Source organism: Papio anubis, chromosome 3, assembly GCF_008728515.1.
Source record: "Papio anubis isolate 15944 chromosome 3, Panubis1.0, whole genome shotgun sequence".
NCBI classification, from domain to species: domain Eukaryota; kingdom Metazoa; phylum Chordata; class Mammalia; order Primates; family Cercopithecidae; genus Papio; species Papio anubis.
The window spans coordinates 164,321,066-164,339,216 of record NC_044978.1 but is presented as its reverse complement, the minus strand read 5'-3'; the positions used below and the strand labels follow the sequence as shown (position 1 = coordinate 164,339,216).

The 18,151-nt window shown below is 39.0% G+C and overlaps 1 protein-coding gene across 1 annotated transcript in view; it reads right to left on the bottom strand.

Moving 5' to 3' along the window:
- ADGRA3 (adhesion G protein-coupled receptor A3) overlaps positions 1-18,151 on the bottom strand; it is a 130,282-nt gene that overhangs the window by 58,967 nt on the left and 53,164 nt on the right. The window contains exons 3-6 of the mRNA XM_003898540.3: positions 17,130-17,201; positions 10,320-10,391; positions 2,906-2,977; positions 445-605 (exon numbers count right to left, since the gene is read on the bottom strand). Coding sequence (XP_003898589.1) covers positions 445-605; positions 2,906-2,977; positions 10,320-10,391; positions 17,130-17,201 — 377 coding nt within the window. The remainder of the gene's footprint in view (positions 1-444; positions 606-2,905; positions 2,978-10,319; positions 10,392-17,129; positions 17,202-18,151) is intronic.

Here is an 18,151-nt window from a genome sequence, read left to right as displayed (position 1 = left end):
GATTACAGGTGTGAGCCACTATGCCCTGCCTGTATCAGTCTTTTAAGAACATTGAAACATGTTGCTTCAAAAAGACTGTATCATTCACATTCCCATCCACACACAGGATGTGTGCATCCTGAGATTGTGTTACTACAGACAAATTCATGAGTTGCCAACTGATGGAAAATCTGAAAATCTATTCTTTGAAATTGGTTTGCATAAAGAAAGTTGATGTGAACCTAAAAACAGCTACTACCTTAAAGACCAGTTGAAAAAAAAAAAGGTCGTTTAATCTAGCTGGCTTAATTGTTGGCATAAAGTAAATATTATCAAATTCATAATGATTAATGGCTGCATACTAGTTCTGTCCAAGTATAAAGAGAATCTTACAATTTGTCAAGAAAAACATGGTAGAAAGTCAAAATATGGTAAATGCTTTCTCAGTTTGGATTTCTCCCTTACCGCATGTCAACAGCTCCTGCTTCACGCCTGTGACTGGTTGGGCCTGCAGTGACTTAGGATAAACACACCTGGTATCCCGTACTGTGATGTTCCTCTCCTTTACCCAGCGATGCATCCACAGTATGTTACAGTCACACAAAAGATACTCAGTCTGGAATTCCCTGTAACATGTAAATACAACTTAAGAGATTATAGTGAATAAAATTAAATAGCACTTTTGTTTTATATTAGGTTACGTTTCTGGTGGTAAGCACAATACTGTTCACCCATACCACGCCTAAAGCACATTTCGTTGGCTAGCTACAGTTTCTCTCCAAGGAGCTGAACTGCAGAGTTTTGGACCCCAACACTGTTCTTGCTGGTCCCTAGTTTCTGCTTTGGATGAAATCTGGTAGGCAAATAAAGACTCTTTGGCAGATATCCCTCTTCTAGGCAACAAGCTACTGAACACCAGGGTTCTCTAGAATACCAAATCCCATTCCTTTTTGTCTAACAAGCTTCTACCCATTTATCATGAAGTGTGTGGCATTAATATTAGATCTTGAAGCCATCCCCAATTTTCCAGCATCATTATCACATTCTTGTCCTAAATGCCTACCAACTCTGTTGATTTTGACAATGAAACAGCAACCTAAAGCAATATGGATTGTTTTCTGTGACTATATTCTGTATTTCTAACCAGACTGTGAGCTCCCCTAGGGTAGGAACTGTTTCTGACCCCTTTCTGCTATGCACCAAGTGACACCATAGATATTTACAAATGTAAGAGATAAAGACCCAACAAATCAAAAGCATACAAATAAGAATGTCTCAGCTTTGATACAAAAGATAGTAATGAAATGTCTTCATTTGAGGCAAAAACCTTTATAATTTGGCACTTGGGCATGAGAAGAAGAAAGGATAAACAGAGCTGAGATATAAGCACAAATCTCTTAAATACTATAATTACTAAGTGCTGACTATTCATGTGCCACACATTTGCTAAGTCCAGCTAATAACAATAAATGCAGGACCCTGTTCCTGCCAATATGGGGGGCAACATATAATAGAAGAATCAAAATGTAAACATAGCTAAAATAGAATGCAATATGTTCTATGAAAATAAATCAACAAAGTGCAATAATGTTTAAGTGTGTGTGCTTCTAACACAGCTAGAGTGTTGGCTCAGGGTTCACCTCGTTAGTTTTGGCAAAAAAGAGTAAGGAAAAAAGAAAAGGGATCTGATGGAATACAGCACAGAAAATAAATTTAAACAACACCAAAGGAGGATGTGACAGACTCCTAATTTCTAAGCACCACCTTCTGGTCAGTTCCTAACACTACCAGGTAAAAACACTGGCAATTTCTCCCATTTTGGGGATGAAAATACTTCCCATGCTCCTGCTACCGAGGGGCTCAAAACCCAGACTAGCTTTTGTCTTTTTTATTTCCTAATCTTTGCAGAAATGGCTGACCTGAGCCCACTAAATATGCCAAAAGTAGATGTTTCTGCTCAAAGGTAGTCTTCTGGATAAGAATGGTAAGGGTGCCAAAAAGAGAAAGAAGATGGAGTATGAGCCAAAGTGACTTCAGAAGTACATACACATGCCTGCTATGATGGTGAGAAGCTGGTTGGGGCTCCTAATAGCTATTAGCTACATCCCAAGGAAGACTCCTAAATGAGATTTAAATGACAGGTGTAGGAAGAGAGATGAGAGGAGAAGTCAGAGTACATGGAAGACAGGAATCAGGAGAGAAAAACTCTTTCCCTGGAAGAAAAACACTCGATCCCATAAATTACTCAATGAAAACCTGAAAAACATTACATTTAACTGTAATTCCAATAAAATTAGGATAATTTATAGTCTGAGATATGTTAAGGTTTATCTGAAAATAGTTACTTTCAAAATAACTTCTATGCAATCTCTCAGTTAACAAAACCATCTGCAAAAAAAAAATCAACCAATTCTAAAGCTACAAGAAACTGTGTAAATCAGAACTTAAACTGATTTCATAAAGCAGGCATTCTAAATAAACATCCCTAGAAACATCAGTAATAAGCTGTAAATTTGATTTTAAGTGGGGGATGGGGGTGGGTTTACAGGATAAAATTAAATTCCGAAAGTATAAAATAATCTTACAAATTCTTCATAGGAAGGGATATTTTATACTTTGGAAATTTAATTAGTCAAACAATGCAACATTTTATGATTTGAAAAAAAAGTCAAAAAGAAAAAATTACCAGTTTACTTACTCTGAATATAGATTAGAGTAATATGGTATCCTAAGGAGAAAACAGTTGTCCTAGTCTAAATCACAGTATTCAGGCTTACTGTATGTTTTCTAACGTGAATGCAAGCTCTCAAATGAGATTCTAACTTGACAAGATTGTCCTTATAAAGTCTCTGAAACCATATAATAAATGTTTTTAATTTTCAAAGACATGAAAATCAAAAAACAGAGAAAAAATTTTTTTACTTACAAAGACCGTAATGAGGCAAGATAATCAAAAGTTCCTTGAGATAATGAAGAAAACAAATTCCCCGAAAGGTTTCTGAAAGACAGAAAACAATTCCACTTTTAAAAATACAACTATCTATCATTTTATCCTATTCTGTATTTTCTAAAGCATCCTACAGTCATTAAATAATGTTACAAAGAAGTCATGAAAGTATCAATGCTTACAAAGAGGGAGTGATTAGCAAATACTTCCTCCAAGGTTGAAGAAGAAAATTATTCTTCACCTTATACAAAGTAGTAAATACAATTATTAAAAACACATTAATGCTAGGTAAGAATTTTTCTGTCAAATATCAGGTGAACCTAAAAGGTACCCTACTGAATTCCCACTAGAATTACTCTAAGTGTTCACTCGCATCTAATGTAAGAAAGCAGCAAATAAAAATGTAAAAACAAATAGAAAATAAGTAATTAAAACTTTAAAAGTAACAAAAGGAAAAGGATGGCCTCAATGACCAGCAGCAGTAGCGTACTAAACATGACCGAAAATCATGAGGAGAGCGGGATGAGTTCAGGGCTTAATATGAGAGACTGGGGATAGAACTCCATGTTGCTCTTGGGCAAATCACTTCTCTAGTCTATCCTGTGTCAGTAGGCTTCAATACATAACCTGAGTCTTGCAGCGTTCTGAATGAATGGAACTCAGAAACCCTTATTCTACAATGTGAGTAGTTTGTTACACCCAAAACAATTTGACCAAAGTATTTCTTCCATACTGGACTATGAGCTCTGGAGCTGGGTGGAGGAGGGCCTGTGTCTGTGTGCACTTCCGTGTACACCAGTAACATGCTGGAGTATAAATGGTGCTCAATAACTGCTCATTGCTCAGGATGTACACCTCACCTTCAGGGCACTTCTAATGTTAAAATGAGACTGAGTGCTCTGGGAAAATCGCATATGGCCAATCACCACCAGATCTGTTCTATGCCTGCTGTGGTATCAAGAACAGGCAGAATTGAGACGTAGAGTTCTAGAAGTGAGGTGGGGGGTGGAACACAGCAGAGGATGGGATAGAAATCTGGAGTCCTGCAACTTCTCTGGAAGCTGGGCTGAATCCTTCATATGTGGGAGAGAGCGACCATCGGGTAGATGGATTTCCAAGTGGAGTTGGAGAAGAGAACTGATCAGGGAGGGGTCAGCTGTTCCTGGGACACCAGTAGCAACATATTCCTGGATGGGAAGACCTGATATCACACAAGGGCCAACACTTTACAAATTAACCTACAATGACCTTCAGCAAGAACAACACTGGATTGGTTTTCATATTTTATAATTTTTTTTGTAAGAAAAAGGCTGGAATCAATGATTCTCATAGAAGAATTACCTAGGAACTTAAACAGAAAAGAGTATTTTCAAATGAAAGGAGGAAAGGGATGTCTTTTTTTTTTTGGCCTATCAGAACAGATACCAAATGTGAATTGTGAGAAAGGTATGCCCATGGCAGTATAAATCATAATAACATTTTAAGAAAATAAAAAATAAAAATCATTTTGGCTGGGCGCAGTGGCTCACATCGATAATCCCAGCACTTTGGGAGGGCCGAGGCAGGTGGATCACCTGAGGTCAGGAGTTTGAGACCAGCCTGGCCAAAATGGTGAAACCCCATCTCTATTAAAACTACAAAATTAGCTGGGTGTGGTGGCGTGTGCTTGTAATCCCAGCTACTCAGGTGGCTGAGACACCAGAATGACTTGAACCCAGGAGAGAGAGGTTGCAGTGAGCCGGGACTGCACCACTGCACTCCAACCTGAGCAAGAGTGAGACTCCATCTCAAAAAAATAATTTTTTAAGAAAGTAACTTAGATGGAATTACAATCAATAACTGTGTATGTTATGAAAGTATCCCATTTTAATTATATGATTACTGGAATATGTTTAAAATAATGAAAGCTAGAAGACAAGACATGGTAGGTAAAACTGAAGTGCTGAGACAGGGCAATGGGTACACACACATTCCTTATATGTACAATTGTCTCCAATTTTCTTTAAATGTTTGCAAGATTCCGTAACAATAAGTTAGAAATAAATATCTATCCTACAAATGTAGGACTTACGTATAAAGAAAAGAATTGGGCCAGGTGCAGTGGCCCACACCTGTAATCCAGCGCTTTGGGAGGCCAAGGCAGATTGTCTGAGGTCAGGAGTTTGAGACCAGCCTGGCCAATATGGTGAAATCCCATCTCTACTAAAAATAGAAAAATTAGACAGGTTGATGGTGTGTGCCTATAGTCCCTGCTACTTGGGAGGCTAAGGTGGGAGAATCGCTTAGAACCTGGGAAGCGGAGGTGACAGTGAACCAAGATGGTACCACTGCCCTCCAGCCTGGGTAACAGAGTGAAACTTTGTCTCAAAAAAAAAAAAAAAAAAGAATTGCATCTTACAGCAATCACTAGGTTCTAATATGCATATTATTAGATATTTCCCTTGGAAATCACAAAGGAAAGAATCACATTAGAGAAGGACATGGCATTTTCTCAGGAAATGCCAACGCAAACCAATTTTTCCTTGAGCGTTGGAACAGACTGCTATTTGTACAGCTTGAACACAAGTGAAGTAAGTAGCTTGGATCTGGGGGCCATAAACAATGACACATATTTTAAAACATTACAATCACAGTCTAGCTCTGAGATGCTCACCAAATACATACGTAAATAAATAAAACTAAAAGGGAGTTGAGAATGACAAGAGCAAAGCCACTGCTCCCCTATCATAATAAGCTCGTAGAAAGGAGCAGCAGGTGAGTTACCCACCCACTCCACCCTTTATGCTGTTCTTTTATTTTTTATTTTTTTGAGACAAGTCTCACTCTGTTGCCCAGGATGAAGAGCAATGGATGGAGTGCAGTGGCTCACTGCAACCTCTGCCTCCCGGGTTCAAGTGGATTCTCATGCCTTAGCCTCCAGAGTAGGTGGGATTACAGGTACATGCCACCAGGCCTGGCTAATTTTTTTATTTTTAGTAGGGACGAGGTTTCATCATGTTGGCCAGGCTAGTCTCGAACTCCTGACCTCAAGTGATCCACTCACCTCAGCCTCCCAAAGTGCTGGGATTACAGGCATAAGCCACTGTGACTGGCCATTGTTGTTTCTTACTCTCACTTAATTTGACTTTATTTACTTATTTTTTGCTAACTAGATACATTTGAATTCCTAAGAGTTGCATGTGTATATGATGCATCATCTATTATACAGAAGCCTCTATCAGGGCAGATTTGGTAAAGGAGGGGAAAATGCAATTAAATGCAATCTCCATCTACAGAGGAATGACTAAGTTACAATCTGTTCTATACCTAGAATATTCTGTAGCCAATGACAAGCATGAACTAAATCAACATGTGCTCTATTAAAAAGATGTTAGTATGTTGGTAAATTATTTTTAAACTGAGTTGCCAGGTACAGAGCATTTTTAAAGCCCTGTATGTGTGTCTATGCATTTCTGAGTATAACAGAAGAAAAAAAAAAAATATATATATATATATATATACACACACACACATACACACACACACCAGTTATCTCAGGATGATGCAACTGAAATGATGAAAAGAGATCTAATTTTTCCTTCATATGATTTTATTACTCAATAACAACCACTTTTTTGTATAAAGGAAGTTCTTTATACAAACATATTAGTTGTATATATGTATTTATATACACATACATACACACACATGTTTGCATATAAAGGAAATTGTAAAGGGTAGTTCTTATAAATACATGTATTTCTGATAGGGAAATATTAAAAGTATAATTCTTGAGGAAAAAATACAGGTATTAGATTGCCCATAAAGAACAACTTGAAAAAATTTTGGTCTGTAGATCTCCTGACAGAGATTTTGGTCTGTAGATCTCCTGACATTTCTCTGCAAATTAACTTCCTAAGTGAAGGACACAGGCTTCACAGAAGTCCATTATTGGCTCCCCGTTTGGTCTGCCAGTTACGTCCACTGTTACAGTGGGACAGAGTGAGAACCTTTGCAAGTAGGACTACACTGCTCTTAGTTCAAGAGAACTTCTCCATCAGCAAAGGCAGAGATCAATATATAGAATTAATCAATTTTACACCCCCACTCCACCCATGTCTACTAAGGTCTCTGACACACTTAAAGAAAGGGTAGTTTTTTCAAAAAAATGAATTCATAAATTTCCAAAGCCAAGACTCGATCAAAAATGATAAGAAATCTGGCTGAGAATGCCTAGGCTGTCCGCCAAGGTCTCATCAACCTTTAGCCAAGGAAGTTGGCTAAGGGACCCACTCAGTTTGAGGTCCCCAGTTCAAGAGTTACCAGAGGAAACAGTTAGAACAGTGATCCACTCTAAAATTCCTTCTTTTTGTATACCTTCTCTTTCAGGTGGGAAACAGTAAGAGGAAGATCTCTGATTCCTAATCTAAGAAATGCACTGCATGCTCCATTCCTAATCATATTCTCTTTTCCACTCACTGGACTGAGAAAATGCCATTCTCTACATCTGAAATATGAGCTGTTATTAGCCTTCACAACCCGCATATGGCCTGGCTCAAGAGCTCAAAAATCTGGGGACAGCAGCAGCCCATGCAAAACACTTAATGTTCCCGATCCACAGCTCTAGACCTGTGCCAACCCAAATTATGATAAGCAATGTCACTGCAATACAATGCTGAGTGGTAAGAAGTTTCCTTAATTGCCATGTTGTTCTTTACAAAGTATTTAAAAGATGTAGGCCAGGTATATTGCTGTATATGCCACAGATTGATCCATTTAGGAGATCCACAATAGGAATGACAGACAGTGGAGAATCACACGCATGAGGGGGTGGGAAGGTGGATGATGAGAAATTACTTAATGGGTATAATGTATATTATTCAGGTGATGGATACCTAAAAGCCCTGACTTGACCACCATGGAATCTATGCCTGTAACAAAACTGCACCTGTACCCCAGAAATCTATATAAAAATAAAAGTAAATCAAATTTAAAGGCCACTATCATCTATTAGTACATGAACTATAAGATTATCTCAATCAAATCTCAAAGTGGGAAGCTTGGCAATGTTATTTTTATGTTTTAATGTTTTACTTGGATGATGTTCATTGTGTTCCGTGATGTATAAATTCTCACAACAGGTATAATTGGTAAAAATGTAAGAGACCACCCCCCAAGTTCTAAACCTACCAAACATTTTAGTTCTTGACGAAGGAGGCAAAGGAAATACTAAGAAAACAGCAACCTGCCCTAACAGAAGCTCTGTCTCACCCAGCTCTTTTGCCTAAAGAACATGTGCTGATGTGTCAAATCCCTAGGCGAGAGCTAGAAATCAATCTAAAACTAAAATCAACAAAATAGTAAACTCCAGTTTACTATTTTGTTTTTCATTACTTCGGTCATAGCTGTCCAAAAAACATAACAAAAGTCTCCTTCACAGATGTATGATTTTGTCCATTCTAACGCAGTCCTCAAAAGTAAAAATACAGCCAGGCACGGTGGCTCACACCTGTAATCCCAGCACTTTGGGAGGCCGGGGCGGGTGGATCATGAGGTCAGGAGTCTAAGACCAGCCTGGCCAAGATGACGAAACCCCATCTCTACTAAAAATACGAAAAAATTAGCCAGGCGTGGTGGCGGGCACCTATAATCCCAGCTACTTGCAAGGCAGAGGCAGAGAATGGCGTGAATCCGGGAGGTGGAGGTTGCAGTGAGCCGAGATTGTGCCACTCCCACTTCAGCCTGGGCGACAAAGCGAGACTCCATCTCAACAGAGTGAGACTCCATCTCAAAAAAAAAAAAAAAGTAAAAATAAAAATACAAAAATCTCAAGAAGAGATTTTAAAAAGCACTGAGATAGAAATGTTTGCAAGGCAGTTACAAAGGAGTTAAGAAGCAATTAATTTAACTAACTTCAAGTCATGAGTAAAGCTGCACACCAAAGCAGTCTTTTATTGAAAAACAAAAATCAGGCCATATACCTTTCCCTGAAAATGAAAGGACACACTGAAAACAGCTACAAATTTCCTATGCAGCAGGAACATTCTGTTCTACTCTAATAACTGATCTGAAGTCTCTTCCCTTACTGTATAGATGAAAGAATCTCATCATTTAAGCTCCTAATTGGTTTTTCAAAGGTAACATGAAATACAAGAAACATTCTAAAAAGCTACAGGGAGAAAGAACCACAAGGAGACAACCCTTACACTGACCTCCACTCCACATCTAGCATTTCATGCGGAACCCTACTCCCAGCCGGCTTGTCTCTAAAACACGATTTCCTGTCATTTTCCAACATAAATGTCTTTTAGTGGCTTCCTATTATTTAATCAGTTCTAAGCCCCTATCTGCTTTTCATACATTTCAAAATAAAGCTCTATTATAAATAATCAGCCTTATGTATAATTACTCCCAAACAGAACTTTTATTACTTTTTTTTATTTTTTTGAGACAGAGTCGGCCTGTCACCCAGAGCTGGAGTGCAGTGGCGCACTCTTGGCTCACTACAACCTCTGCCTCCCGGGTTCAAGCAATTCTTGTGCCTCAGCCTCCCGAGTAGCTGGGACTACAGGCATGCGCCACCACGCCCGGCTAATTTTTGTACTTTTAGTAGAGATGGGGTTTTACCATGTTGGCCAGGCTGGTCTCCAACTCCTGACCTCCAGTGAGCTGTCTGCCTCGGCCTCCCAAAGTGCTGGGATTACAGGCGTGAGCCACCGTGCCTGGCTTAAAACTTCTTTTTTTAAAAAAGATATAAACATACTTGATGACTTATACAAAGTTCTTCCACATTTATATTCTATATAAATTATAATAGATATATATAACTTAAATTTTAAATAATCATTGTAACTTTGAGCTAATATTAATCCTACTTTGTAGGTGAAAAACAGAAAAGTCAAACAACTCACCCCAAATCACATGGTCAGAGGCACAATTCAAATGGTTATTTTACTGCAAGTCCACCAGCCCTCCCCTTGACAAATGGCCTTGGTTCTCATTCCTACCTTCATGTATCATTGGTTTGGCTTCTTTTCCTTTCTAACTATCCAGATCTCTGTAAATCTGGGCCATCAGTGCACATCAGCTCAAATTTTCCCAGACTAGCAAAGCTTTTGATCATACCTCTCAGCATGAATGTGCTCTCTGTTGCATGTACTACACTGTGTTATGTGGTGTGTGTGTGTACATGTGTCTGTGTGTGCACATGTGTCTGTGTGTGGTGTGGTAAGGTACCATTATATTCTGAGCAGATTACATCCCCATGATTAAATTGTGAGCTCCCTGTCCCTTACGGCTTCTAAAACCCCTATAGTTCCTACTTATAATTAAATATATCATAAGTTTCATACATATTTAGGTACTGGCTCAAACGCTTTCTTATCTTTTAATGGGAAAGAAAAGATGTACTTACAGCCGAACTAGATTGGTGAGTCCTCGAAATATGTCTGCATTCAGACATCCTATTCGATTGTTTGTCAGATCCCTAAGGAGAAGGGTGGAAAAGTGTCTTCAATTAGATCTCTTGGTTAATGAAGGTCTCATGCATTCAGTATTCAAGAACAGCACCCAGGTATCGCACAAGACCTTTATTCTAGCATCTTTGAGATATTTACTCTACTCAAGTGAGATAAGGATAGCAGGGAGGCTGAAAATGATCCTTGCTTTCACTTACTGCTGGCACGCACAGACTAATGCTGCTCAATTATGGTGCCCTCTATATTTCAAGTACTTACTCTTGCAAAATTACTCAAGATAAAATTGGAGTCGTAAAAATGAGACTCAAACTCTCTTGCTGCCCGCAATACAATTCCTTAGATGACCTACACAGTTAATTATGCTGGGGCAGTTGGAGAACTGAGCCCAAACTCAGCCAGTAAATAACAGATAATGGATAAAAGGGCAAATTATTACAATGATGGAACTTTTGTTTCCAGAGGAACATCTGCAAATACCATTTTCTGACTTCATTCCTTAAATACTCAGAAGTTTCAACTATAATGAAAAAAAAAACAACCGTGTTAGCTTTCAGTTTACAGATCTATCATTCGGACTCCAAGTCTAATTACTTTAACAATATCTATGATATAGCCCAATTATTTTTGCAATCACTCCTCATTTCTATTTCCTATTAAATGTTACCTTCTAAATATTTTTTACTTCTCCTCAATGAAACTGTTTTCTTTTTACCTATGTAAAAGTTTTAGTTAATATTTTGTTCTATCCCTTTTTATTTATTTTGCTTGACATCAAGGACAATGAACACAATTTTATTTTTATATTTAATCAGAGACCTGCACTGGTTTAAAAGTAAAAACTTTACGTTGGGAGTTAACCACTAACAATATCTGTAACTTTCACCTGGGATGGTATGACTTGTATCATTGTTTTCAGTGGACTTAGTAAGTCCTATGCAAGAAAATCCTGAAGCAATGAATCTTAAGTTTTATTAGTTGCTAGACTTGGAATAATTCATCACACTTTGAATTCTAACAAAATAATTAGAATAAGCTCCCTAAGCCAAACTTTCAAAAATATTTTCATCATATTGCCTCCAAAGTCCCTATTATTCTCTCTCACAGAGAGTTACACGTTCTTTGAGTTACTCAGTTACTCTTCAACAAGGCGATCTACACCATTCATTTCAAACTAAAAGTATTGCATTCCAAACTGTGTACTTGATCATGGCAGAAGATGTAGTAGTCTCACCAGAAATTCTAAGAACATAGCATTTGAATCAGGTACCTCACTCATTTGCTTTTTTCCTTGACTATTTCAAAAGTTAAAATGAGATGGTTTAATTTTAGGTGTCAACTTGGCTGGACTGAGAGGTCTCACTGGCTGGTGAAGCACTGGTTTGGGTGTGTCTGTTGTGAAGGTGTTTCCAGGGGAGATTGGTGCAGGAGTGAATGGACAGAGAGGAATGACCTGCCCTCAATGTGGGTGGGCACCATCCAGTCAGCTGGAGCTCCGCTGGGACAAACAGGCAAAAGAGAGGGCTTATCTCTCTCTGTTCTCTCTCCCCTTCCAGAGCAGGCCGCCTTCTCCTCCTATTGTTGGACATCAGGCTGCAGGTTGTCTTTTGGACTCTGGAACTTGCATCAGTGGGCTTCCTGGGGCTTCCGGACTTCGGCCTTGGACTGGGGACTACAAGGTCAGCTTCTCCAGTTCTGAGGCTTCCAGACTTGGATTGAGCTATGCTACCGGATTCATAGGCCCTTCAGCTTGCAGAAAGCCTATTGCGGGACCTATCTCCCTCTGTGATCACGTGAGCCAATTCCCCCTAATAAATCCCCTCTCATACATCCTACTGGTCCTCTCTCTCTGGAGAGGCCTAACACAGCACCTTAGGTAATCCTGGTCTTCAATACTTTCATAGTTCTGCCTTCCCTCTCTTATGACAACTTTTGATAAAAGAATCTTAAGCAATACAAGTCTTTATCTGTCCTCATTGTTCTGTAGCTCCTAAGTATTTAATCATATGGGCCTTTTTGTTTAAATTCCAGTTGATTTTCCTTTTATTTCTAGGTTTCACTGTTAACAAAAATTAGGCATCTTCCGGTAAATTGTTGCATAAACAAGCATATCTGGGCTGTATTTATAATCTTGTCTCAATTCTGAGCTTTAAATGGAGCAATTACCATTGATTCTCTGGGAAACAATTTCATTACAACTATACCTACTTAAAATGGTATTTAGATATTGATAATGGGTTTTTATTTGGATTGAGAATCAACTTAAATTCGCTGATGAAACACAAGAGAAACTGATGGATCTAGGGTTCACCTACTTCTGACAGTATATTCTTCAGAAAGCCACTTCAACTTCCTGATTCAAATTATTTATAAACTAAAGGCAAAGGCATGGTATAATAACAAAAATACTTTATGTATGCTTGTTAAGGGAGATGCACAATTGAAATTAATGACTTAAGAACCCATAAGAAAAAGGGTCTGTATCTATGAGCAACTAGCAAACACTACTGTCAAATATCTTTATATCCCGTTGAGTTTACATACAGGACTTCTTCAGCTTGCAAGCTGTGTATCCTAAGTTAATTATAAGTCATCTGTTTGGAATTAAGAATGTATCTTCTAATGGGAAGAATATTATAAATGGCAATTACCTTCCTAAGCAAGAACACAAGAGACTACTTAACTTGTAACACAGTGAAAGACTACTAAGGCAATGCCTGGTACAATATCAGTAATTATATTAAATACTCCTGAACAAGAATTTTTAAAACTCATTTTGGATGGCAGTGCTTAAGAGATTATTTACTGAAAGATAAATAACTAGATGGAGATTCTAAGATAGTCTGCAGTATCTAAAACATACTGAAGAAACACTTTTTATTAACAGCCAAGTTTTCTTCAACCTGTATCTCAGCATAGAGATAACATTAATCAGCATTAATGTTTTTATTACCTAAAAGCTGTGACTACAACAGTGTGGAACACAGAGGGAGGGGATAAGAAAACGACCTGTCTGAGAGTATAATTTCACATTCCTCTCATTAAGGGAAAAAAATAGATTGGAGGGAAAAATATTCTAAAAGTTCTCATACTTTCACATCAGAATCACTGGGAGGGATGGTTGAAATAAAAATCATTCAGCATCAGCCCCAGAGTTTCCGATAGGGTAGATCTGAGCCCCTACACTTTTGCTTTCTACTTGAGGATTCATCTTCCTAGGCATGGGTGCAAAACTGACTCTGGCACAGACAGAAGCACAAAGAAAGTGAGTCACTGCTATAAATCACGCTCACCTGCTGCTGCCCCTCCACTCCCTAATGACCTGTGTCTGGAGGCGCAGCCTGTTTACGGTCATGCTCCATATCCCCCGCCTGTGTCTTGATAGCTAAGTCCTAACAACTTCCAAGACTCTTACAGCAGCTAAACTCTAGCTACTGCGTCATCTCCTTGCAACTGTATTTCGATTCCATATATCCAGGCTCATGGTCGGTGTTCGTAATTCCATTAGACTGCAAACCCCTCAAGAGGTTCCTGATTTACCTGTGTGTCTCCACAGCCTTGCTCACAGCTCGGCTCTCAGGATGAACTTCAGGAATTTTTGTTTAACTGAACTGACGCCGATCATCGCCTTATCACTTTGATTACGCTGCCATACCTGGTTGAGAGTGCTTTTACTGAACTCTAAACCTGGCTTGGTCCCATGCAATCTGATGCCTCAGCTCCACCCTCCTATAACTCTTACCTTTCTTACCTAGAACTCCAATCTCCACTACCACCTACCCCAGACCAGCCAGTTTTTCTAACTTGTTTCATTAAAAGCCTTCACTAGAAAATAATATAGTGTAGAATGGGCGGAAAAGAAGAAAACTGATTAGTAGCAAGATCTCCTCCAGATGGCCCTGAGCTTCTAATGTGTGCAGACAAAGACTGATAAACACAGGGAACCACCACTCACCCCCAGCAAAAACTACGGTATGAAAATTCCCTACTGATTCAAATTGTAACTAATTTTCAAAGACAAAGAGAAAATCCTTTAACTCCTACCGTTCTTAACCTTACAGAATTCTGACCCTTAAGACTGCCTAAGAGAGAAAAATAGGAGGAAAGCTATATCTACAGGTTTTAGATGAAAGATATTTTACTTGCAAAAGCAATAACAAAAAAAAATATTTTGCAAAAAGGGCATGACCAATTTTTACAATTGGATTTGACAATAAAAAAGAATAGGTTTTGCAAATACTGCATGTTCTCATTTTTAAGCGGGAGCTAAATGATGAGAACACATGGACACATAGAGGGAACAACACACACTGAGGCCTTTTGGAGGGAAGAGGGTGGCGGGAGGGAGAAGATCAAGAAAAACAACTAATGGGTACTAGGCTTAATACCTGGGTGATGAAATCATCTGTACAACAAACCCCCATGGCACAAGTTTACCTATGCAACAAACCTGCACTTGTACCCCTGAACTAAAAAGTTAAAAAAAAAAAAAAAAGAAAGAAAGAAATAGGTTTTAAACGACTAAATAAGACAAAAGATGTCAAAAGTATTAGGATGGAAAGTCAATGTCAACATTTAAGTCATGGCGTAATTAAACTAAAAGCAGCCATACCCAGTGTTATTATGCAAATACTACAGAAAACCAGTAAGACATAAAAATATACCCACACACACTGGAGGGGGAAAAAAAAGAAAACTTAAAGAAGTGTATAAGAATCCCAAAAAAACAAGAGATAGAGCCAGCCAAAAGGATGACTATAAGGAAAATAAAATCACGGATCTGGACTCTCTCCCTGATCTTTTGTCCCTGGTCTCCCTACACTTATGTGGTTTCTCCTTACTGCCATCAGAATATTCTGAAATACAAATCTGATCATGTCAATTCCATATTCAAAAAGTTCTGGTAGCCCTCTACTGTCTAAAGAACAGATTAAACATTTTTAATATAGCAGGTCTTCAACAAGCCCAGTCCCCTGACCAGCATGATCTTCCAATATTCTTTTTCCTCTTTCTACTTTCTGCTCTGATCAAAGAACTAAACTATTGTCCCAAGAGATACATGCTTGCACACCTGCGTCCACCCTGTTTGGAAGGCCTTTTTAATACATCTTCATTCCCTGGGAGCAAGTTCACATCTAAACAAGTCCGTGGCTCTCACGGCAGGCTGTTCCCATCGCAGGCGCTCTCTCCTTTCCCTAGCAGGTTATGTTTATGATTTTACCTGTTACAGCACCTGTATGTGCATTCAGATGTATTTTCACTAACGACTGAAGGGTAGCAGAACACGCCACCCAAAACATGTCATATTGGCATAAGGATTATTTCTAGCTACAGGCCGATTGAAAAGCAGACAGATACAAGAACAGCTCTCTGCTCTACCCTATCTGACGAAAAGCAGGACATAAATTTAGAAAGGTGTCCCTCCTCCCTTCTCCACCAGAAAGGACAGAAGTTCCTCCCAGGAGAGGGCTTTGGACCCTTATCAGCTTAGTCAAGGCACCAAAGGAATCTACATAACAAACATTACTAATTAGACTTTATCTACCATTAGTCTCCCGTATATTTGCCTTCCCACAATTTGCTTTCCCTTAAGAGACTCAAGGTCCTTCTCCTTTGTCTTGTCACTTCTCAAAAAACGTATTGCTCCTTGTTGAAAGGCTACATAAGCCAGAGTTCTAAGCCACCTCTTTTGAGAATTACTCTTTTCCTGAGTTTTCTCAATACACTTCTGCTTTTCTCTTGTTAATCTGTCTTTTGTTAGAGGTCCAAGCTGAGAAACTGGAAGGGTAGAGGGAAAATTATTTTTCTTCTCCTACATTATCTATCCCCGCAAACCCCAAGAGTCTGCAAGATCTTCCGAAGAAGTCAGGGCATGGTAAGTGGTTAAGTGCTCAGTAAATGCTTTCAGAAAGAATAAAGGATGGAGAGACAGTCCTCATGGCTTTTTTGGAGAGCCGCTTCTAAAGTGTGGGCCTGCTCAGACAGCAACTGAGAAAGGAGCTTCATATAGGAGATAGGGGAGTTGTTTAGCTTCAGAAGCAATAAAAAACTGGTCCTTGGGTTTCAAAATCGTAATATATAGACACACATGAAAATGGCAAGACTTTAAATCATTACTTAAAAGGTACCTTTGTTGACATGGCATTTACAACAGACACAGTTTGAAAATCGTCTACAGATTATGTCTGCTGGCAAAGCCGACATGGTAATGATTTCAGTAGCAGAAGAGGAACACAGCCAGCCACCATCAAACAAATCAAACCACTGTGCAAATTAACCACCTTCTCAGCTACTTATATAAAATATTCTTTCTGCTTTTCTTTCTTTTTGTTTTCTCGAGACAGAGTCTCGCCCTGTCGTGCAGTGGCACAATCTCAGATTATTGTGGTCTCCCACTCCCAGGTTCCAGGGATTCTCCTGCCTCAGCCTCCCAGCTCGCTGGGACTACAGGCACACGCCACCATGACAGCTAATTTTTGTATTTTTAGTAGAGACAGGGTTTCACCATGTTGGCCAGGTGGGTCTTGAATTCCTGACCTCAGGTGATCCACCCGCCTCGGCCTCCCGAAGTGCTAGGATTACAGGCGTGAGCCACTGCGCCCAGCCTCTTTCTGTTTCTGTATCAGGGACCCGGTCCGGTGAAGCTCAAAGAATTATTAAATGTCCATTTTTCATCATGTTAAAGCAAGTTGACAGCTACTTATACAAGGAACAATTCAAACTCATAAGCAAGCAATTCAAACACTTACAATCTTTTTAGAGATGACAGTCCCCAAAAGGCACCTGGATCTATACTACTAATAAGATTGTTTCGGAGATCCCTGTTAAAAATAAAATAAAAGTTATTCACATATCAACACTGTAACAAGTATTCAGGCATACCACACTTACCTGCTATACAAAAAAACAAAAGTGTAACAGGAGGAAACTGAAGCCAAAATGATTAGGCCAAGATCAAGCCAGTAGTAAATGGCAGAGTCAGAATGCAAATTTGACAAATCTAGCTCCAGAGTCTTTTGGTTTGGTAAATAAAAGAATAAAAATATATGTCATAAAAGAAGTATGTGACCTAATATATTATTCAACTTCACAATTATCACTGAACTACAATCATATACATTACTTCTATAATTTCTTCCTTAGTATGCCATACTTTGGATATCAAAGTAAATCTAATTACAATTGTCACAAACATCATTCAATTGAATTTTTAAAACCCATCTTCAAAAGTATACACTCTAAAATTCATGTCTTTTGGTTGTTGATATATTTTCCCTTCCCTGGCCTTCTAAATTTAGGTTTTTATCTTTTTTGTTGTTGCTGTCATTTGAGACGGAGTCTTGCTCTGTCACCCAGGCTGGAGTGCAGTGGCGTGATCTTGGCTCACTGCAACCTCCACCTCCCAGGCTCAAGCAATTCTCATGCCTCAGCCTCCTAAGTAGGTGGGGTTACAGGCGCCTGACACCACACCCAGCTAATTTTTTGTATTTTTAGTAGAGACAGGGTTTTGCCATGTTGGCCAGGCTGGTCTCAAACTCCTGACCTCAAGCAATCTGCCTGCCTCGGTCTCTCAAAGTGCTGGGATTACAGGCATGAGCCACCACACTCGGCCTATGGTTAGGTTTTCTATGAGGTGAGGATATAAAATAAGTGTGTGATAAACCACAATACATAGCTCAAAGCACAGATGCACAAGCTTCATACCATGTGGAATTTGATAGCAGTCACCATTTATCCTCATTCTTCTCAAGTATGCTGGCATGTTCATGCA